The following is a 24,625-nucleotide window of genomic DNA, read 5'->3' on the forward strand; positions in this document are numbered from 1 at the left end:
GAAGGGTATGAGAGAACAGGAAAGTTATTTTAACGGGAGGTTGCAATCAGCCTGATATGAACTGGATGCTTTAAGTCAAAGTTGCTCGATGTAGAACATGAATGCTTCTTAACCCAATCTGTCAAAGAAGACATGAGAGACATTGATCGGGTATTAAATAATGATCCAGAAAATGTACAAACATGATAGTTACAGCACCCTTGGGGCACAGCAACCACAGAACAATAAAGTTTAATATGATCTGGGGGTCAGAAATAACTAAAACTAGGTGCATAACTTTAAATTCGGTGAGATGAAGGAAGAACTAAAACAAATAAATCGGGGATGATTGTTCAACAACATTTCTGTAGAAGTCAAGTGGAACACCTTTAAAGGTATAATGCTGAGCATGCGGGATAAATACATTCTCAAAACCATTGAGCTCTAACTAAGCAAACATGACTCTAAATGGATTAACAATCAAATTAAAATTGATAAAGAGGAAAAATGGCCTGTACAGATCCTGCAGGGAGAAAGGAGAAGGGGTTCTTAGGGATGAAAATGCAGAAACACGTTAAAAATGTGATCAGAGGGGCAGAGAGAGAGGGATAAAGGCACAGCAGCTGAGGCTAAGCAAAACAGTAAAATATTCTTTTGGTACCACAACAGTAGGAAGGCAGTCAGAGATGAGAATCATAAAAGATGCAAACAGGCTGAAAATAGAGATCCATAATTTCCAGATTCCAGCTCTGTCTTGTCTCTCTTCAGCTGATGAGAGTCTTTATTTCCAATTTTTATGTTTTTATTTGATTTCTGGAATTCACAATTATTTCCTCTCATCTCTTTTTATTATAAAGTACATTGGGAAAAGTTAAATTCAATTAACTCAGGTATCGAAGAAGAGAGTCATATGAATAGCCGAGTTATTGACATGTTAATTCAGTTCTAAATAAATTTGTAATGCTATGGAAATTATGAAAATTCAAAACAATTCTTGGGACAGAGGACGAGGCAGGTCCATAGAATCTTAGAAAGGTTATAGCACGGAAGGAGGCCATTCGGCCCACCGAGTCCATGTCAGCTCTATGCAAGAGCAATCTAGCTAGTCCCACTCCCCCACCCTATCCCCATAGCCCTGCAAATTTTTTTCCTTTCAAGTACTTACCCAGTTCCCTTTTGAAAGCCGTGAGTGAATCTGCTTCCACCACCCCCCGACAGTGCATTCCAGATCCTAAGCACTCACTGCGTAAAAAAGTTTTTCCTCATGTCACCTTTCATTCTTTTGCCAATCACCTTAAATCTATGTCCTTTGGTTCTTGATCCTTTCGCCAATGGGAACAGTTTCACTCTACCTACTCTGTCTAGACCCTTCATGATTTTGAATACCTCTATCAAAATCTCCTCTCAACCTTCTCTCTTCCAAGGAGAACAACCCCAGCTTCTCCAGTCTATCCACATAGCTAAAGTCCCTCAGCCCTGGAATCATTCTAGTAAATCTTTCCTGCACCCTCTCTAAGGCCTTCACATCTTTCCTAAAGTGCGTTGCCCAGAACTGGACACAATACTCCAGTTGTGGTCGAACCAGTGTTTTATAAATGTCCATGTTCCCCCATTTCCCTTCATCCAGGCATCACCAGTCTACAATTTTAGGCAACGCGAAGGATGATACTGGAATGTCCAATTAGGAGCACAGGCTGTCTGCCTCCCAGCTAAATGGAGAGTCGAGTGTCCTAGGTTATGGTGGGATGTTCAATCCCTGCAGTCCAAAGAGAGAGAGAGAGAAAGAAAGCAAGATTGAGAGAAAGAAAGAAATGTACTTACCAGATATAGGAAGAGATGAGAAAGAAGCAAGAACTTGCATTTATATAGTGTCTTTCACGAATTCAGGACATCCCAAAGCACTTTATAGCCAATTAAGTACTTTTGAAGTATAGTCACTGTTGTAATGTAGGAAACGTAGCAGCCAATTTAAGCACAGCAAGGCCCCACAAACAGCAATGACATAATGACCAGATAATCTTTTTTTAAGTGTTGTTAATATTGGCTAGGACGCCGGAGAGAACTCCCCTGCTCTTTTTTGAAATAGTGCCATGGGATCTTTTACATCCATCTGAGAGGTTAAACGCTTTAATCGGTTTGAAGTCTCATCTGAAAGACGGCACCTCCGACAGCGTAGCAATCCCTCAGTACTGCACTGAAATGTCAGCCTAGATTTCATGCTCAAGTCCCTGGGGTGGGATTTGAACCCACAACCTTTTGACTCAAAGAGCGCTATCACTGAGCCAAGGCTGACACTTATTGTTTTATTATAAGTGGATCCATTATTGTTGGCAGATTGCACCACAAGTGGATTTCCTGGCACCAGTTGCAGTTGTGGAGAAGGACCAGGTCTCAGAATGTCACGGAGACCTGGTCCTTCTCCACAACTGTTGACAAATTGCTCTACTGGGGAGGTTGGGCGGGGGACGGGAGAAAAGAAAGAAAAAGTGCGAATCCTATCAGGTTATGGTGGAGTAAGGTTAGAAAAACAGCTCAAACCTTAAGATGACTCCCCTGACAAGATAAGGTACTTTGTTGGACCCTATGAACTTATCATGTGATGACTACCTTCACAAGCCATTTAATAATTTGTTTAGGAATGTAACCTCATTGTCTTCGTACCAATCACAAACACCTGTCAGCTAACAGACCTTATCAGTCAATTCAGAATGCCCGCTATTTAAGGACACCCTGCATACTCACATTGTCAATTGCTATTATTCCTCCTTTCCGGATAAGTTGCAGACATTTCTCATAATATATGTTGTAATTCACCTTGTCGGCATCTATGAAGGCAAAGTCAAAGGACTCAGCTTCGCCAGCTCGTAGAAGCTCATCTGTTGATAAATCAGGAGAGTGAAAGAACGTGGTTAGTAAAAAGGAACAAATTATTTTCAAACCTGCTTAGTTAGCACGGGCAGGTAGAAGTCACCAGCACTACTTAATGGTAATGTTCATGAGTCTGAAGAACTGAAGCTTCGTGCTTATTAGACAAATATTACCTCAAGATCTTGTTCATGCCCTGTAAGTCAGCCTTGGTTCCAGGGGTAGCACTCTTGCCGCTTAGTCAGGTCATCGTGGGTTCAAACCCCACTTCAGGATGAGCACATAACCCAGGCTAACACTTTGGTGCAGTGCTGAGGGAGTGCTGTGCTGTCTTTCGGATGAGACATTAAACCGAGGCCTCATCTACCCTCTCAGGTGGGCGTAAAAGATCCCATAGCACAGATCGAAGAAAAGCAGGGGAGTTTTCCCCAGTGTCCTGGCCAATATTTATCCCCCAACCAACATCATTAAAGCAGATCATCTGGACATTTTGAATCCCAGCCCAAGGGATAACCCAATATAAAAACTTTTGTTCAACTCTACATGATATCCTTTTACTTCCTTATAATGCATCACTTCAGAAAACATTTTTAATGTGCTGTTGAGAACCATAATTCATAACATTAGCCCAGCCTGCTGTGTAGTCTGGTCACTGAAGGGGACAGTGGGGGTGTATTGAAAATAGAATTTGCATGTTTTTTATAATGTTATATAAAATATCACCAGAACATGATGGAAATACACAGGTCAGTCAGTATCTATTTTATTTAAAAATTAAACGAATTAAGGTTTCAGATGTAATCCTCATCACCGCCAATTACAACTGAAATGTTAATCTGTTTTTTCTCTCCTGATGCTGACAGACCTGCTGTGTTTTCACAGCATTTTCTGGTTTTGTTTCAGGCTTACAGCATTTGCACTTTTTTTATTTGTACCGTAAGTTTTTATAGCTACGGGACTTTGCAGATGGAGTTCAGCTTCCTCCTTGAGAGGCAGTAATGGTTACTCAGAGACGATGTATCTTCTCAGAGTCCCAGTAATCTTTTGGTTCAGAATGGATCAAATTATAGGTTCTTGAAAGGGTATTTTAAATGCTAATTCTGTGGCTAGATGTTGTTAACAACTAATGGTAGTGATGGGATTAGTCATCTGGATTGATAAGGCAGGCAAAAAATGTAATTTTCTCTTTTACCAGGCACCAAGGACTAGTCTAACTGGGGAGACGTGAACATCAATAAGAAGACTCATTTTCTGGACCACTAATGCTTTTCAGGGATCAGCGCAGGCTAGAAAACGAGCAGCAGGAGTTTTTGTGCATATTTTGTCGGCTGCTGCTTTTGCCTTCTTGCTGGTGAAACTGGTGCCCTGACCTGTCAATGGCTAATCTCCAGACATTAGGGGACATGGGCTCATTTGTGGCAGATTTCCTTTAATGTGGATAAATTCAGAGTGGTGCATCTGGATCGGAGTAACTCCAGGTAAATGTGTACCATGCAGGGTTACCTGCTTAAGATCACCGAGCTGGAGAGGGCCCTGGGGGGGTCGCAATTAGGGTGGAAACCCTCTAGGATTGTCCTGGAGGGTTCAGGAATTAAAGATTAATCTCCTATGAGCAACCCAGGAGAAAAATCAAACGGATATTAAAAAAATTGCGTATGATATTTTCATTTTCTTTGAACATTCATTAATTCAAAAAATATTGGAGACTGAATAAGAAGGCTGTTTGACTGATCATCCAATTGAGTAATTAAGAGCCTGTTTGCTTTCCAATTGGCGTGGAAAGGCAGAGCGCGCGAGGATGGACGTGTTGGGCGACCAATGGCGGGAGCGCGGGGCGGTTGGAGGCAGGAGGTTGTGAGATGAAACTTTCAGGAATGCGTCCAACCAGAGTTGGCAGCCCTAGTCGCAGCTGACAAAACATTTGAGATCCACAACCAGTGTGGTGAGGACGTGGGGAAGGTAAATGGATAGCTAGAACAGTTAGTTATAAAACTAGAAATAAGATACTAAGGATATCATATTGGCAGTCTGTTATACGCCTCACTTGATAGTCAGTTCTATTGAAAGGTTCTATGGGGGGTGAGAGGGAGAGAAAGAATTGGTCAGTGTTCTTCCTCCTGATTGTTAATCAACAATAGATACGGCCTGTGATGAATTTCTACCCCTTAGTATCCTAGATGCAGCCTTACTGAGGCTTTATGTAAGCTTTTGGTCCACTTTTTGGTCCTGTAACATGGCAGCGAATATCAAAGTCCTGAAGAAGGTCGAGATCAGGCAATCAGACTGATACAGAGTCTTAGGGCTTTCAGCTATCAGGATCGGCTCAAGAAACCGGTGCTTTTTCCAATGGAGAAGCGTAGAGTTTGAGGCGACTGGGGTGCGGGTGGAAGTTGATTGTAGACTTCACCGTATCTGGATGGGCCAGTTGGGGTTTTTTTCCTGTCCTTTTCCATGTGTTCTCTGGTCTCAGCTGGAGTGGCAGCAGGAATGACCTGAGTGTCACTGGATTGGGGGTGAGAGGGCGAGAAAGAATTGGGCAGTGTTCTTCCTCCTGTTTGTTAATCAGGAACCCCAGCTGAGGGGTGTTAGAACAGCCAAAGAGGTGAGCACTTTCTGACACGTAACTGCACGCTCACACATTTTAAAAAAAAGGGCAGGCCATTTTGTTTGGCCACTGTCGACTTTAATTCAGCATTAGTTGTGATGAGAAAACGGCATTTGATGCCTCCAGCATTTAGAAGCCCTACTCTTAATCGATGATTTTAGAATTCTATTCATTAATTAATCAAGCATTTAGTTGGTTTTCATCGGCTGATGCAAATAAGGTAGTGACCTTTTTTTTGAAAAAATAAGTTCTAATTAAATTCTTGCTCCTAGGAATTTGTATCCTTCTTGCTTGCTGGAATGTTTGTTAGATGGCTGGAGGTATATATTTTCCTCGACATGTTGATCCAACATCCTCACCTATTCAGATATAGGAAATCACTGAGGAGCAGTAGCAACGATCTGGCTGGAGCAAGTAAGCAGGTCTTAGATAGGGGCAAAACAAACTGGCCTAGAAATTGGATAGTGCCGACCTGCTGGCATGAACTGGGTGCAGGGATCGATCCCTGAGCCAGAACTGGTAGGCCCAAAGCACACCCAATATTGGGCATCGGGCCTCATTTACATGCCTGATTCAGTCGCGGGCCCTGAATGCCTCGTTTGATGCCTATACCAATAGGGCGAGTGACGCACTTCTGGCTCTGAAAGCGTGCATGCCGCCTGCCATATTGGATACTTTTGCGCCCGTTTTACACCTATAAAATGGGCGCAGCATCATCAAATTTCTAGGCCTCTATGTCCCTCAAGTTGCTCAACTGCAAACATCCTGAGGGAAAGATTGTCTCTTCCTGAAAAGTCCCGATAGTGTAAACCAATTTCTGTTGTCTAATGAACATCCCTTCTCTTCATCAAGCTAGATTTTCTCCTTTAAAAAGAATGATTATCTCCTAGAAAACTGGAAAACAGACTTTGATTGCTTGTTTAGGTTAGTGACGTCCCTCCCCCCACTCAATCCCAGGAATGTTCCACAGCTCCTTATCTTGTATCAGTTTTACCTGCTCCACATTGGATGTTAAGTAGGTTACCATTCTGATTTAATAAGAATCATCGAAAATTTGAGCTCAAAATTTTGTCTTCCTCCTTTCAGCAAATTTCAAACAGTGAGATCAGTACAATAGTTGCCATTCCATTACTTACAGGCAACATCACACCAAGCCTTTTCATACCTCACTAAAAGTATGATCAAACTTGAAAAAAACTCTGAATTACTTCCAATGTGATGCAGGTCAAGTATTGAGAAAGCTGAATGCTAGGAAGTACTTTCCCCCTCCTCTCCTGAAGGTGCTAACTCACACTAGTCCACCAGTTCCATGAGTGCCATACAGCCCTCCATTAACCCACCCATGTGGCTATCCTTTATCTGTGATTCTAGCCACTGAGAGCCGACAAGCTATTCGACTACAGGAATGGGCCACATTGGTCAAGCCTGATCCTGTTTGTTCATACAGCAGAGATTCCTGGAACCATCAAGAGTCAACGGCCATCTCCGCAGAAACTAGGGATTTCCATAGTCTGCATGGCTCAGTTCAACTCCAGTTGGTGCACAAACTCACCAAATTATTGGTGAAGTTCTGGAAAGTATAAATATCTTGTGACAGATTTAAGAATGACCACAAATGTCATTTTTAACAAGCTCTATTTGAAGCACCAATGCTCAATACAAATAGTTTGATTCCTGATCCACAACTACACAGTTGAAATACAGAATTCTGCAGATGTCTATTCTTAGATTAGTTCATGACTATACCAGTGCATTAAAAAAAAATCCTCATTTTGTCAAAACTGCAGATCAGAGTGTTTTTAGACTTCATTTGAATTTAATGGGGGGGGCGGAGGTTAATTAGAGATGAGCTGGCTCTTTTGGTGCAACTGAAGATTTCAGCAATTATTGAAGAGATTAATCTAATATTCAGTCACTGCTCCTTTCGCTTCACATCAGCATGTTACTGTGTTCGGACTGAAAGCACACACACACTGCCTAACAACTCAACACTTGTTCTCTGGAGGATGAAAGCCTAACTGACAAAAACAAACAATGATTCAAACCAAATCAAGATTTTTTTTTTGTAGCATGTCAAGAACGTATTGTGCATTTCATTTAATCCCCGAGTGGACCTCTGCTCTTCAGCATCAGATCCTGCTGACTAGAGTCAGGATTCAGTGCAGCTGAATCGAAACCAGCCATTTGTTTTATGTAATAAGTGGATATTCCCACTGTCAATCCAAACTACCCTTTAAAGAGCAAGCGTCAATGTCAGCACCTCGTTTCAAACAGTTATAAAGAATTGCTTTATTTCTCTCAATTATGTTTGGTTAATCGGTGAGTGTTGCAGCCATTGTGGAAGGAGGGGGAAGAGAGCAGAGAGGGGAAACTCTGGCCCCATTCTGCTTTAAAGCTGTACTAGGCAGCAACGTGGAGGTATACTGCCAGTTCTCCAATGGGCAATGGTCAGGCGTAACAAAGATTGCACATGCTTACTTCCATGCACTGACAAGAGCTTCACCCATTTTCTTGAATGGGACAGTTGGCTTCTTGCTAACATTAAAAAGCTCCCTTCATATCGGTTGTCATTATCCAGGCCAACAGAATCATAGGATGTCATGAACATTGAAGATTGAAAGTAACACAAGGGGGGTGATTTTAAACCCAAGAACGGGTGGGATGGGGGCGGGTGGGAGTTGAAAATAGTTGTTTTTTGGGTCGCAACCACAACCCGGCTTTATTTACGGGTTTAACATCGGCACGGAAAAGTACAGGCTTCCCACTGGGAATGCCAAGTCCGAAAATTTTGCGGTTACGACCCAAAAAAGCCAACTATTTCCAACTCTCACCCGCCCCCAACCCACCCGATCTTGGGGTTTAAAATCACCCTCAAGGAGTCAGGAAGTCCAAAATCTTGCTCATTTGTTGATTTTTTTTTTACATTCACACTCGGGTGAAGGTCCAAAATCTATATCCTATCAAACAGCTGATTCAGCTGAAAGGAAATAGTAGAAACTGTGCTTTAAGCATCAGCACCATTTTAATGACATTTGCTTTACCCAGAGGGACAAAAAGGAAGAGAGTGCAATATCTGGGAATCTATTTCCTAGCTCTGCTGCAAAGGACAAGGGATCTATTCTATCCACCTGGCTTTCCAAATATTTGAGGCCTTCCACAGACCCATGAAATTGGAGGTATCTGTAGCTGAAAAACTTCCACACAAGGTGAGGGTTCAGTCTGCCCAGCTTGTTCCATTCACTAAAATGTTACCTAAATTGATCTGCTGTTAGATCAATCTTTCAAGGTTGGCCAATAAATAAATTTCACGCTTATGGACATCAGTGCCAATAGAACCCACTGAGGGTCAAAGCAAAGATATATTTGCATTGCTGAAGAATCTATGGCAGCCTTGTCTCATTCTACATGGAGGAGAGATGAGCTCACCCATCATACATCTGGGTACATGTCCTGTATCCAGAGGACAAACCCATCTCCCTACAGGATGCTGAATAAATGGAACTACTCCACTTGGATAAAATAGCACAATATCATTCAAAAAAATAAGTCATCTTAAAATATATAAATATAAAAGATGGCAATGCTGCAAGAGTTCCATACTCCTGTCTGATACATATTTACAAGGGAAAGGGGGAGCTCATCGGAATAGGTCAGAGATCGATGATTGGCTAACTGCGTCTTGCATGCACAAAAAGATTTATGAACTTAAAAGAAACCACGATCCAAGACTAGTCAGTGGACCAATAGGGAAAAGGCATGAAATTGAATCTTCCTGCCCTCAACATGACCTCACGGGTCTACTCCTGGGACCTGGCGAAGACGGCCATTCACAGGTCTGGGGTGAGCGCGGCCCGCTGGGGGAAGGCTCTCTGGCCACCTGTCTCTATTTTACAGTTTAGTCCATGCTCAGGTGGCCTTAGAGAGGGAACATGCGGTGTCCACCGGTACACTCGAGACCTTCCACCACGGGCGGGCACCGCAAGACATAAAGGCTTTAAATTACAAGTTTATTTTAATTTAATTAGAGTATGTTTGATTATATTAGTGGTGTCTCCTCAGTTTGAGGGGGTACTTGTGCAGTTGCTTTTCTGTTAGTGACACTGGGGCAACCCAACATCACCCCAATTAGTTTATTTTAAAATAGGCAACACACCCCATTCAGAGTTTGATCTATCTCACACCTCTCTCAATGAGGCTCTTGACTTTGCCACTAGTTAGCGTGCAAGAGGCCAACTCCACACCCCCCACATATAAAAAAAAGTTACCCTGCTCAAAAGCTTGCCAAATGACCCAGGAACTGTTGTAGAGGTAGTACAAGAGGGTAATACATGGAGGAATCCATACCTGGATAACAGCATAGTGAATTGGCTCACTGCTATGCTGTGCCATCCTAAGGCATCATTACTCAAAGCATTGTAGCACTCTCGGCAGCAGAATGAGGCTACTGAAAGGTGGTGAGCTACTTTTTTCCCTTTCGATTCCAGGTCCTCAACCCCCAAACGCAAAAAGTCCAAAATATATCACTGACAAAACTCCGCAGGGTCCACTTACTGAAATACTGCATTTCACAAATCACCCTGTAGAGTTGATGGTGCTTTAAAAAGCTGACCCCCAAGGGTTTCTGCGATGAGGACTGGGGAGGACTTAGAACAGAAAAGGTTTAAGGGAAGATTTGATCGAGGTATTCGAGATCATGAACGGTTTTGACAGAGTAAATAAGGACAAACTGTTTCCAGTGGCAGAAGGGTCGGTAACCAGAGGACACAGATTTAATGTGATCGGCAAAAGAACCAGAGGCGACATGAGGAAACATTGTTTTACGCAGCAAGTTGTAATGATCGGGAATGCACTGAAAGGGCGGTGGAAGCAGATTCGATAGTAACTTTCAAAAGGGAATTGGATAAATACTTGAAGGGAAAAAAATTTCAGGGCCATGGGGAAAGAACAGGGGAATGGGACTAATTGGACAGCTCTTTCAAAGAGCCGGCACAGGCACGATGGGCCGAATGGCGTTCTCCTGTGCTATACCTATTATGATACTATGAGGTCTCTTTGCCCCAATGGAGGAACTCTCATTTCAGTTATGTGCTTATGGTAAAATAAGGTTAAAACCTTGCCAGGCCCAGGCTGGCATTTCCCTCGAGACATGCTGACTTCAAGCATGATTAATAGGTTTTGCACTGCTAATAGAAACTTTCATTTAATTGCCATCCATCAGAAGATTCATTAGTAAAATCTTGGCTCATTCTAAGCTCAGCTTCAATTACCATTTCTTTCAGATCACTTCCAGGTGCAGCCAGAGATTTACTCAGTAATATTATCAGACTCATTCTCCAACGCTGCTTCTCCCTGCTTAAGCATTGCCGACATTAAACAGTCCACCACATAATCATCTCTCACACTGGCCCCATTCTGTCCAAACAATAGAGGATAATATGGGTATGAAACCTATTTAAAGATTTCTCCCCTGTCAACTCTCACATCATCTCTGAACTATTATTTAATGTATAATAGAATTAAAAGAAATAAAAATGAACCCTTTGAAAAATTAATACTGGTTTTGGACTGCTCAACCACACAGGGGGCCACAGAATCTAGAAATTATCGACAGCCAGAGATGGTGGATCTACCTCATGATGCTGTGGCCTCCTCTGGGGATGCACTTCTCCAGGGCACACCAAATACCTCAAGCCCTCAGTTCTCTAAGGTGAGATGATACAAAACAACCTTGGCTAACTTTGTGTTGACACTTCCCTCATGGAAATCCTGGGCCATTTTGTATCTTTGGAAACTAAGAACTAATTTAGACCAGCCTATTATTCAAAGTGAATACTGTCACCACCACGTCAGCCAATGAGTTGGAGGCAGGGCGGGACTTACAGCAGGACTCACGGCAGAGTCTATTTAAAAAAAGAGTCTCTACGAACTACAGCAAACAGAACTCATGACCAAAACTACAGCAAAGTCTCCCGATCAAAGCAGGATTATTTCTCCAGCAAAATGCAGTGAGTGGAGGATAGTTACATAATACAAATTATGTGCAAAAAATAAATCCGTGTCATTTACAGCAGCGTGGTCTCCAAGCGTGATTTACGAGGGAATTATCTATTCATCTGCATTCTGGCCAGGGATGGTGATGTCACTGTATGCAGCCCTTATTATTACTGTAAGTACATAAGCTGCCCTTGCTCAGTGATTGGTTGGTTTGAGGGCCTCCCAATAACAACTTCAAAATGCAAGATGCCCTTTGATTATGTGCTTTGTGTAAATTGCAGGATTTATATCCAATCTGCACAGTGTAAATGTATAGCTTTTGCAGTTCACTAATTATACATTGGCCACCCATTCAGATTAAAGGATTTTATCAGTGTAACACGAAACAAGCTAATGAATCAAGGACATGGTGACATGTCAAGAGTCAGAGTTTGACAAACACTGAAAAAAAGTTTGCCAAAAACCCTGTTGAAGGAAGTGCCTCTTTGAAAGTTACAGATGTCGCAGGTTATAAAACATTTCCCCTCACATGGTGGGTGATATAGAGATTTTGGAAAAGGTTCAAAGAAGTACCACAAACAAGAATGATATCCCAGCTTAAAACGCCCAGATAGGCTTAAAAAGCTGTGCCTTTTTGCTTTAGAGATGCATAAATTCTGGGGCAATCTGATAGTTATAATAATAAGGAGGCTAGACGGTGTTCATACTGACAGGTCATTTCAATTAATTAGGTTAGGGAGGACGGGAAGGGGTTCATGCGTATAAGTTACACAAAGGCAGAATTAGGTTAGATGTCTGGGGATTCTTCTTTTCCCAGAGGATAGTAAACTTAGGGAACAAGTTACCGGCTCGTACAACGTGTACTGATTCGCTGCCACGTTCAAAAGAAACTGGACCAGTCCTTGCTGTGTCGGATTTCACAGCATACAAAAGGTAGGTGGAACCCTAAATAATATAAATCACAGTCAATGTGATCTCCTGGACTAGTTTTGATCGCCTAAGGGGGTCGGAGAGGAATTTTCCAGATTGTCTCGCCCTAAATTGGTCTTGGATTTGTTGTCTGGTTTTATGCCTCTCCCAGGGGATTACGTGGCTGCTGGTGGGTGGGGGGTATTGTGAATCATGATGCTTATGGTATTACGACTGGGAGGGGGGGGGCTGTCTCGATGGACCAGCTGGTCTTTTGCTGTCCATCATTTTCATATGTTCATATGTCTGTACGTTTACAGAACCAAAGGCCATTCAGTACTCAAAATGATTAAGCAGCAGAGTTGTTGCACATGTGGGGTAAACCTGACTGTTGGCTTCGTCTGTTTGCGATCAGGAGGTGGAGGACGTGATAATTTATTACTATGATTCATTACAATGCAGAGGTTTGAACCATGAATAACTAAATCATTCAATCTAAAAATGAAAAACCTTCGCTTTCTAAATCTGTGGATGGATGATACAGATTATATATCATTTTGGACAGATTTTGATTATATATTGCCCTGAAGCGTTGGCTCGGTTTCTTTCACCATAGATGCTGCCTGACATGTTGAGTGTTTCCAGCATTTTCTGTTTTTATTTCAGATTTCCAGCATCCGCAGTATTTTGCTTTTGATTATATATATTTGGATCAATAATTGTCAGAAATATTGGGAAAAACTATCAGTGCCTCTGGAAATTCCAATAAATCTATTAAACGTCACCCATAAACTTGTAATCTTAATGCTATCAGACTCGCTGCTACTTCTATCTTAATGCAGATTCCGTGGGATTTTGAGCGAGCTGGGATTTGATTTTGCTCCCTCTCCTTTTCTTGCTCTCTTGGAGAAGGCAAGGAAACACTAACCGTCCTGCCTACAGTATCCCTGCCAGCAGCTTGCACAAGCAGTCATTTTCTGAAATCACTGATTGAACAAAATGTTTGGGACAGATCAGCAGGTCGAGTCATTTCATTCAATTCAAATATCCGATGTGACTGACATCATGGATTTTCATTTTTTTTTTAAAGTAACAAGGTGTGATTTGACAGCTTTCTCTTTGTTGAAGACTGGGGTCAGGTTTGAGAGAGGACTCTTGTGGACCTTTGTTAGACAGCTCTGTGGGCAGGAGCTACTGGTTGTAGGTTCACAGTTAGCCGCCTGCACTCAGCTCGTTAGTCAGTCTGAATCAGTCAGGTGAATGAGTCATCAAGAGTAGACACATCAAGAAGTAAGCAACTGTGCTTTGAGTGTCAAGATGTGGAGATGCCGGTGATGGACTGGGGTTGACAATTTTAAACAATTTTACAACACCAAGTTATAGTCCAGCAATTTTATTTTAAATTCACAAGCTTTCGGAGGCTTCCTCCTTCGTCAGGTGAACGATGTGACATCGTTCACCTGACGAAGGAGGAAGCCTCCGAAAGCTTGTGAATTTAAAATAAAATTGCTGGACTATAACTTGGTGTTGTAAAATTGTTTACAATTGAGTGTCAACGCAGGAGAAAGGTCTTTTGTGTTTTTGATGGAGGACATCAGCAAAAGTTTACAATTGCTGCAAATATCTTGTTTATACAGAGTAGTGTTGATTTAATGTATTAGTTCATAGCCCAAACCACAATCTGAGTGTGTTTATCTTGCTGCCTTTTGAAAGTTGAGGAGATCATTTGGTGGCCTGCAACATATTCTAGTAGGCTGGAGCAGTGACAAAGGTTCTCTGTGTCTCACTACATTTACTCAGATAGCTATTGGGCACTTTGGGCACATTGTGGGTAGGGAGTGCACAGGCCTGATTGCAGGAGTGGTTCACAACACTGAACCCCAGGGGCAAATCCAGCATAAAAACCTCCAAAACGTGATACTATTAAAGAAGAAAGTTCCCTCTTCCTACTTGGAAACGTGTCCATACTGTGGTCAGCGGATGATGGCAACGTGGGGATTCTCTTTAGAGTCCAGGAGCTCCAAGATGACACACCTGGCAAGTTTGGAACTAAAGCAACATCCTGCAGCAGAAGCATCAATCCAATACCTAACCAGGGAGATCTGCAGGTACTCCAGCACACTGTTGGAGATGAGTGAGACAAACTGGTTGGTTAATGGAAGCTGCAGCGGTGAACAAGTCACTGGATTCTTCCAACATAGTTGCAGATAACCCAGTGAGACAATATCCTAAAGGTTGGGTGGTCCTGGTTAGACAAGTAGATCAGTACTGATCAGCTGCACAATTCTAACTGGTTAAACTATCAGCATCCCTGTGGGCACTTGGGGTTCCGAAGCCTACTACACTCCTCCAACTTACTCCTCACACTCCCAGTTACTACACTCCTCCAACTTACTACACTCCTCCAACTTACTCCTTCACACTCCCAGTTACTACACTCCTCCAACTTACTCCTTCACACTCCCAGTTACTACACTCCTCCAACTTACTCCTTCACACTCCCAGTTACTACACTCCTCCAACTTACTCCTTCACACTCCCAGTTACTACACTCCTCCAACTTACTCCTCCACACTCCCAGTTACTACACTCCTCCAACTTACTCCTCACACTCCCAGTTACTACACTCCTCCAACTTACTCCTTCACACTCCCAGTTACTACACTCCTCCAACTTACTCCTTCACACTCCCAGTTACTACACTCCTCCAACTTACTCCTCACACTCCCAGTTACTACACTCCTCCAACTTACTCCTTCACACTCCCAGTTACTACACTCCTCCAACTTAATCCTCACACTCCCAGTTACTACACTCCTCCAACTTAATCCTCACACTCCCAGTTACTACACTCCTCCAACTTACTCCTCACACTCCCAGTTACTACACTCCTCCAACTTACTCCTCACACTCCCAGTTACTACACTCCTCCAACTTACTCCTCACACTCCCAGTTACTACACTCCTCCAACTTACTCCTTCACACTCCCAGTTACTACACTCCTCCAATTCAGTCCTGTGATTCCTCATTAACTTCTCCCCATTGGTGCCCCAACCTCCTAATGCTTCTCTGCCCCCCACACTCAGTCCTGCTTTTTGTAGCGGTGGTTTCTCATGTTTATTGGTCCCAGTCTGTGGCTTTTCTCCTTACTCTGCTTCCACTTGCCCAGACTGACCCTACGTTAGAGGACGCAAAGGACCCAGCCTGAACCAATGGGACGCTATAGATACAAGGATGAACATCTGGTCTGAGGCTACAAATTGAGACAAGACTTGAAAGGAGTCTGACAGAACGGTACTGCAGGTGTACATGATAGTGGAAAGATGTAGCAAGTAGATTACGTAGTTAAGATAACCACCATTGGCCACAAAAGCACTCCTGCTCCTCCCGGCTCCACATTCAGGTAAATTACTTACCTTCTTTGTTGCAGGCGATCCCAAGGGCTGGTTTCCCGGAGTGCAGCCGGCGATAGCACTGGCCGCCTCAGGGCAAACCAATCTTGGAGAGAGGACCTCAATCCAAAGTTAGAACCCTTATTAGCATATGCAAACGGCCTACTGCCTGCTTCAGCCGTGGGTAAAGGACGCCTCGATAAGGCGGGAAGAGCACATCTGGCCGGAAATGGACGCAAGCTTCCTGCCTGCCATATTGGGGCCTTAGTTGTCCGAGCAGTGCCCGAAAAACGGAGACCAATTTCTAGGCCACTGTCAGATGAGGAATTATTGCCGTTTCGGTGTTCACAAAAACCGTGTCGGCAGCTCTCACGATGACCGAATCTGGGGGAGGGAGAGGGGGAAGTAATGGATAAACAAAAAGGTATTTTTGTCTCGTTTTGATTTGTTCTTTTACATCCAGTACAGTGCATTAGCAGTTTAGATGACTGCAGTTCAGATGCTTGCAACATTGTATTGAAATAAGCTTGGTGCAAGTTTTATTAGTTACAGGCTGGAGAGAGGAATAATTAAAACTTAAAACAATGCCGTGTGATTGACTCAGTTTGTATGAGGTGACAGTTCCTGGTCGGATATTTGAAATCCAGGATGTCCCCAATTTAACTCTTTCCTGGAATATAACAAGACGGATTCAATTTTAATCAGGGAGTCTATTTGAAAATCTGAGAAATGAATCATCAGCTCGAAACTCCAGAGAGCTGATGTCTCGATTTGAATTTCCAACCAGTTTAGATTAATTAGGTTTCCACGCCAGCAACAATAAACACTATTATTTGGAAATTAATTACAAAGGTTGAACTTAGTTCTTAGAACCGCAATCTCATTATTTTGTCCACTCAAGGAATTAGGTGGAAGGATGTTTACCGCGAATGTAACATTATACTACTCGACTGTTACTGATGCATTTGTTCATCTTTTGGAAAATAAGTTTGCTTAATATTTTAAACTTAAAACAAAGTGTAACGCAGTGCTTTACTGTTTTTGAAGACTGGCATCAGATTTGATGAAAGTACAAGATAAATCTAGGAATCAAAAGCAATTGCTGGACAGGATTTCTTGTTAGTTTCTCAGGAACGTTACCTCGATCTCAAGGAAAAGAAAGACACTCCAAGAGTTGGGACTCACCCATAATAGTGAGTGTCACAATCAGGGATTATTGGCCATTTCACCTAGGAGGGGTTTTTGATTTAAACTACACGTTTCTGATATGAACTTAGGTTTGGGACTTTAAGGGTTAACTCACAAAGATACAGCCTCCTCCTGGTTGTTTTTAACATGTAGGTAAAGGGGAAAAGTTAGGTTAGTGTCAGCCATGGCTCTGTGGTAGGTAGCACTCTCGCTTCTGAGTCTGGTCCCATTCCAGAGACTTGAGCACAAAATCTAGGGAGACACTCCAGTGCAGTACTGAGGGAGTGCTGCACTGCTAGAGGTGCCATCTTTCGAATGAGACGTTAAATCGAGGCCCCATCTGCCCTCTCAGGTGGACGGTGGGAGAGGAAGAGTTTGAGTAGAAATAATAGTAACATAAAAGATAAGAAAAGGGAAGGATGAGAACAAAGGTCAGAGTACAAGAGACAAAGCTAATATAAATACACAGGCAACAGGTTATAGGAAGTAATAACAAAATACCCATTAAAAATAAAGCAGGAGTAATGAAAAATAAAAGCATATTAAATTGCCTTTGTAGCAATATACAGAGCTTAGGCAACAAAATGGGGAATTGGAGTCAGTAATTAGAAGTGAGGAAATAGATGTAATAGGGATAATGGAATCACGGTTGCACACTAGTCAGGATTGGTAATTAAATATTGCAGGCTATAATGTATTTAGAAAAGAAACGGAAGGAAGGCGGTGTGGTTGCTGTGTTAATTAGAAATAACAAAATAGCAGTAGCATGAAAAGACATTACTAACAAAGATAATCCATATGGATTGAGATAAAGGATAAGAAGGAATCAGTCACACTACTAGGGGTATACTACAGACCACCAAATAGTGGACGGTAGTAGAGAGAAATATGTAGACACATCTATTAAATGTATAAAAAATGCAGAATTATAATCACGAGGGAGTTTCAACCCCCCAACAAACTGGCAGAGAGAGGGAGTGATAGGGAGAAGGGGATGGAGCTTTTACAGATTGTACAAGACTCCACTCTGACCCAACAAGGGAGGAAGCATTGCTAGACCTAGTAATGGGAAATGAACCAGAGCAAATAAGAGAAGTAAGCGTAGGAGAACATCTAGGGAGTCGTGATCGCAGTGTAATAAGTTAAAGATAACGATCGAGAGAGATACAGATAGTACAAAGACAAAAGGAATAGATTGGCAAAAAACAACTGAGAGAATCAGGATGGTGTTAAGGGAGGTAAGCATTGAAATGCTAATGGAGGGGGCAATAGATAAATGGAATAAAGGAACAGACAAGGGACACGGTTCGAGAGCTAGAGGAGGTGACCAAAAACTTGGTCACAAAAATGGGGTTTAGAGGAAGTTTTTAAAAGGCGGAGTTAGCAGTGGAGAAGTGGAGGGATTTAGGGAGAGTGCCATGGAGTCGAGCTGAGGTGGCTGAAGGCTCTGTCACCGATGGTGGCGGGAGGGGCTGGAAGATGCACAAAAGACCGGAGTCGGGCGACCAAAAGGGTGTGGGAGGGGCGCAAGGCCGGAGGAGGTCGCAGAGAGGCTGCTGCAAAGCCATGAATGGATTTGAACACGAGGATTTAAATTTAGTGTGTTAGGGGATAAGGAAGACGATGTAGTTCAGCAAGGATGGGAGTGATGGTTGAGTAGAGAGTTAGGTGTGGGACAGGATGCACACAGCTGAGTTTTGGACAAGTTGGAGTTTATAGAGGATGGAGTATGGAAGGACGGCAAGGAGATGATTGAACAAATTTTACGGTCGACATTTGACAGTGTGATGGGTTTATAGCAGTGGGTTATTCCTTTTCTTTGCCAACACAAATAACAGAGTTCTTCATACTGGTACATCTGCTGATAGGCTTTCAGTAATATGGCCTGAACCTGAGCAGGAATGTTTTGCAGTAGCCTGCAGCTTAGACCTTGCAATTACCCTTTCAACCTCAGGGAATTCTTTGGTGAATTGAGCAGAAACCTGCAAAGAAGTAGTCATATTCCAGGGATTCTGAATGACTTGTAAGATTATAGACTTCAGGGTTAATTGTGGAAGAGTCTGCCTGCAACTTCCCTATTCTATTTCTAATCACTATCTAGCCAGTGATCTCCTGGATCAAAAAATCTTTGCCTAGCTCAAAACAGCATGAGCTGAGATTATGTTTAACCTTCATTTGTTCTCTAGGTGTTTCTTCCAAATGAGGAGCTGTGTGCTGCATCTCCAGCTGATGGGCCTGAGCCTGAAACATTGACTGGTCTTACTGCGTTCTTTTTTTTTGGCTGAAACAAAACCCATAATGTGCTCCTGCATTACTGAGTGTGACTCTAGCTGGCAGTGTTGGCCTGGCCTTAATGCACACCCAGCTGACTCTGGTAAATGAGTGAGAAATGCTTGCGTGCTTTAAAAGTAAATTTAAAAGCTGCCTAAACACAATGCTCAGTACAACAGCTTGCATTTATGTAGCACCTTTAACGTAGCAAAACATCCCAAGGCGCTTTACAGGAGCGATCAAATGGAATTTGACACCGAGCCACATAAGGAGATATTAGGATAGGTGACCAAAAAGGTAGGTTTTAAGGAGCGTCTTAAAAGGAGGAGAGGTGGAGAGGTTTAGTGAGGGAATTCCAGAGCTTAGGGCCTAGGCAGCTGAAGGCATGGCCGCCAATGGTGGAGCGATCAAAATTGGGGATGCTCAAGAGGCCAGAATTGGAAGAGCACAGAGATCTCAGAGGGTTGTAGGGCTGGCGGAGGTTACAGAGATAGGGAGGGGCGAGGCCATGGAGGGATTTGAAATCAAGGTGTTGCCGGACCGGGAGCCAATGTAGGTCAGCGAGCACAGGGGTGATGGGTGAACAGGACTTGGTGCGAGTTAGGATACGGGCAGCAGAGTTTTGGATGAGCTGAAGTTTACGGAGGATGCAGGGTTCCTGCCTGGAAGGAATAGTGCCTCCCAGCTCCTGACAGGTGCTGATGAGCACCGCCACAGGAGATCCCCTAGTTATGGTCCAAGAGTTATGGAGTTGGGTCCCTCAAATGAACTTCTTCCATCTCCAGGTCAGATACATTCTCAAGCAATCCACTCAGACTTGTTTTTACAATTGCTATACAGCACAGTCTCACAAAAGACAATATTCTGTTAAAGAAAGTGGGAACATTAAAAGTTGTTGCAATATTAAAGCAGAATTTAAGGAAATGGTACAGATGGTATTTAAAGCCAATCAGCAGTAAGCCACTTCTAAAGGACATAGTGCCATCTATAGGAAGCAGGACCTATCCCAACTGGGCAAGGCCACATCTGCCTCGATTAATTTGACATTTTAACGAATGAAACAAAAATTAAAAAAGGAAAGATTTCTTTTCCTAATTTCCTGTGTACTAGAACCTATGATCAGCTATGGAAAGCTAACACTCTGGCCATGAGTATGCGTGCTACTGAACTGTGTTATGAACCGATTTTAACTTATCAAACCTTTTAAACCAACTCTGACTGCATGCGTCCACCCAGGGAAGCTCACAGTCCTACAACACGACATGTCTGCACGGGGAATGGCCGATACCAGTCAGATATCCTCCATTTCGGAGTAGTACCAATGGAAATTTAACATTTTCCACAATCAGTGGAGCTTATCATTTCCCATTGTGCCCAAATGTAGAGAAGATGGTGCCTATCACATGCTGCTCAGCACTATGGAAAAAGGTGACATCCAGCTGATAGCAGACTTGTGCTGGCTGACTGCACCATCCAGAAACATGCAGGCTAGTTCGACATGTAAAAGGACCATTGATACCCATGAGAGATATGTCCATTTGCACAGTGCTGAAACATCTCAAGTACACTTTTCAAATTGTAGTTGAACATTTTTAAACCATCAAATAGTTCATTCAATTAAAAGAGGGATGTAGAGAGATTTGGGGCACTGGAAGCTTCTTTATGCTTTGTGCGTTTATTTCTTTCTTTCTTAAAAAAAATGTTTTAATTGTTTCCAGGGATTTGGCCTTTGATTCTAAATCAGATTCACCACAAGAAAGGAAAGCTTGCATTTATATAGGGCCTTTCACAATCTCAGGATGTCCCAAAGCGATTTACAGCCAATGAAGTACTTTTGATGTGTAGTCACTGTTGTAATGTAGGAAACTCGGCAGACAATTTGAGCACAGCAAGGTCCCACAAACAAAAACGAGATAACGACCAGATAATCTGTTTTTTTAGTGATGTTGGCTGAGGGACAAATATTGGCCAGGACACCAGGGAGAACTCCCCTGTTCAAAGTAGTGCCATGGGATCTTTTTAGGTCCACCTAAGGGGGCAGGCAGGGCCTCAGTTTAACATCTCATCCGAAAGTCGGCACCTCTGACAGTGCAGCACTCCCTCAGTACTGCATTGGAGCGTCAGCATTGATTGTGTGTGTCTGGAGTGGGATTTGAACCCTCAACCTTCTGGCTGAAGAGGCAAGAGTGCTACCCACTGAGCCAAGGCTGACACTGAAGGTATTCGAAAAATAATCTGCATGATAATGCTGGTGATGGGCCATAACAGTCCTTAAAATATACACAGCTTGAATAAATGACATTGTGCAGCTGGATACAGTAAAGGAACGGAATATGTGGCATTGTGAACTCTCCTCCATTTACCCCGTTAAATCAAGATGAGGGCAAATGGGAAAAATGTTGAAACTAGATTATAAATCTGGTGCAAAAACGATGCCAGTCTTGAAAAAGTTAACGTATTACTAATCATTATTTGATTGCCAGTTCTCTGGTGTCCTTTGCTTACCAAGCGTTTCAGATGCTGGTTTAATCCGAAGGTCAATTTTATGCTCCACTCTTGCCTGCAATTAAACAGCACAGAAATCTAATTTTAAAAAAACAGGAAGCCAGCATGAATGAATAATTTAATTTGACAACTTTTGTTTGCTCTCATGTGAAGCAAAGAGTTATCTGCAAGTGTTTTTTAAAAATGTAGACAGGAGAATGAAGCACCCTCGATGAACGTGCTGAGGTTTTGCCCCCACTAGGAATAGGGTAAGCCATCCAGCTCGAATGAACAGCCTGGGCCTCAATTTATCACAGGCCCCACGGCAGCAGCAGCAATCATTAGTCACGATGACAGAACGAGGACCATCAAACAGTGGAGCAGAACAGCACCAGCTTGCAGCTATCTACATAACTAACGGCTCACCAGAACTAAAACCCCCTCTTCACCTTGCTCCGGAGAGGAAAGGGATGACAAAAAGAAGATTTAGTATTGTTAGACACCAAGTACAATGGGACCTTGATATCTTCCTCTCTCGATGACTGTGAACAGGATTACCTTAGCTGCTCCAGGCAATTGCAACTGGATTTTTGAGTAAAGAGTATCGAGCAGCTGCTTCAGTATCTAAAGCAAACCTTTACAAAGACTCCAATGTCGCACCAACACACGGAGATGCAATATTCTGCTTGGGAAACTTTTCCAATGAAACGACAGGGAGAGCAGTGATTAAACAGAGGGCCCAAATGAGAACTGGTATAATCGTAACAGAGTTAATTTTTAAAAAAAGAGTCAATAAGAGCAATATTTTTTCGAGCAGACTGAACAGCTCCAATTTCTCCAGAGTGAAGCCATGGGCTTAAAAATTGGGCCACGTAGTGCCCATTTTACAGGTGCTACGTGGCCTGTTAAGGGCCCAAATTGGCGGGCAGGAAACCAGTACACGCTTCTGGTCAGATGTGTGCCACCCGCCATATTGGACAAGGACAAACAAGAGGCGTCCTTTATCCATGCCTGAAGCAGATGTTAGGCCCTTTGCATATGCAGTTAATGGGTCCTAACACTTTCTTGAGGTCCCCACTGTAACACTGGTTTGTCCGGAGGCAGCCAGCTCCATCGCCGGCTGCACTCAGAAACCAGCCCTACGGAACGCCTGCAACAAAGGAAGTACCGTATCTGAATGCAGGCGAGCTCTCCCCAACCTCACATTAAAGGATCCGATCACCCTCCCCCCCCTGGCCCGACCCCCAAATCACCCTCCCCCCCCTGGCCCCCGATCGCAGACTCTGGACCCTGACACCCCCCCACCCCCGATTACCCTGCCGACGCACCCAAATTTCTAGGCTGTAAACTTTGGCGATAGAATGACAAGACAGCGGAGAGTGGATAAACAGAGAGAGAGAGATAGATAGATAGATAGATAGATAGATAGATAGGAGGAAACAGGCTATTTGTACAAGAGCTTCTTCACTTTCAATTAATTTTATTTCCCAAGTGTTTCAGGTCTTATTAAAAAAAAATGAATTTCAAAATTGAATCGGGGATAATTCAGTTATGTTTCTGTATAAACTTGTCACAATCTCTTACTGCACAGGTCAGCAAATCTATCAAGTGAAAGTAATTCTGTAAAAACTGAATAATTTAAAATTCAACAAAATGTGAAAAGGAAGATGCTCGAGCTATGGTAAACATCACTGGGTTCACATCTCATTATTATACAGCAAGAATAATGGAAATCAAACACAAAATACAAGTCTCTAATCTAAAAATCAAGGAATCGAGGTAACATCAAACAAATCTAGACACCAAATTAATTCACACCATCAGACTCTAGTTAGTCAGGTTTATGGATAACTCAGAATACATGCACTGTGGGACATGTAAATCCTAGAATGATATAGCACAGAAGGTGGCCTTTGGCCCATCGTGCCTGTGCTGGAATCCATTCTGCCTCTTCCCCCATACCCAAACATGTACACTCCCAGGGTTCAATGAAAGCAGCAGCTGTCTCGCAGAACCTGACCCCATTCTCCCCCACAACCCTCCTCACTGTGAGCCAGGAACATCACCAGCTCAGCAAGATCAGCTATTGCGGTGCCAGCTGAACCTCTACTGAAAGTCACCTCCTCCTCCTCCTCTCAAGATCAGCAAGTACTGGAGCCTTCGATGCACCAGCAGTTGCGGCTGACAGCAAAGGTGATCCAGGTAAGGGCACATTCTCAGTACTCCAGAGGATTTCCAGCAATGATTCTTGCAGGATGAGGAGCCCTGGTTGTTGTGTCTGGTGGACCCAGGTGCGATGGGAGGTGGGTTTGAGTGAAGTCCAGCAACAGGGCTGCAGGTGCGAATGGGGCCAGGTAGAGTTTTGACATATGCGAGCAGTAGGGCCGGATGTTGGTTTGACTTACAAAAGAAAGAATTACATTTTAAAAAGGGAACTTCAGGAGGGGAGGATCCAGAGGCCGAGGAGTGGGAGCACAAATGGGCATCGGGGGAGGAATAGCCTGGGCTCTCTAATCTCTCTATTAGAGAAGAGGGAACTGGAATCTTCTGTAAATAGAGTTTCAGGTTTCTGCAAGTAACCTCTGCCATTTTATTCCTAGGATCACTTAATAATCCGCTCACCTCAGAATTCGTAACATTTAAAGCAACACCATTAAAAGTTTTTTTCACGGTTGCAGTCCGGGGGTGGGGGGGGGGGTCGGGGTTTAACTCACAGATTGTTTTTTGCTGTAAAGTGACGAAGGAAGACATTGAAATGAGGAAGCAGGTTTTCCGCCCGATCTCTGTAACCTCCGCCAGCCCTACAGCCCTCCAAAATCCAAAATCTCCGCGCTCCTCCAATTCTGACCTCTTGCGCATCCCCAATTTTCTTTGCTCCACCATTGGCGGCCGTGTCTCCAGCTGCCTAGGTCCTAGGCGCTGGAATTCCCTCCCTAA

The 24,625-nt window shown here is 43.2% G+C and overlaps 1 protein-coding gene across 1 annotated transcript in view; it reads right to left on the reverse strand.

Moving 5' to 3' along the window:
* Positions 1-24,625, reverse strand: part of LOC137304105 (catechol O-methyltransferase domain-containing protein 1-like) — a 48,892-nt gene that overhangs the window by 5,172 nt on the left and 19,095 nt on the right. Inside the window, exons 5-6 of the mRNA XM_067972583.1 lie at positions 21,710-21,764; positions 2,722-2,855 (exon numbers count right to left, since the gene is read on the reverse strand). Coding sequence (XP_067828684.1) covers positions 2,722-2,855; positions 21,710-21,764 — 189 coding nt within the window. The remainder of the gene's footprint in view (positions 1-2,721; positions 2,856-21,709; positions 21,765-24,625) is intronic.

Source organism: Heptranchias perlo, chromosome 36 (assembly GCF_035084215.1).
Source record: "Heptranchias perlo isolate sHepPer1 chromosome 36, sHepPer1.hap1, whole genome shotgun sequence".
Classification (NCBI taxonomy): Eukaryota; Metazoa; Chordata; class Chondrichthyes; order Hexanchiformes; family Hexanchidae; genus Heptranchias; species Heptranchias perlo.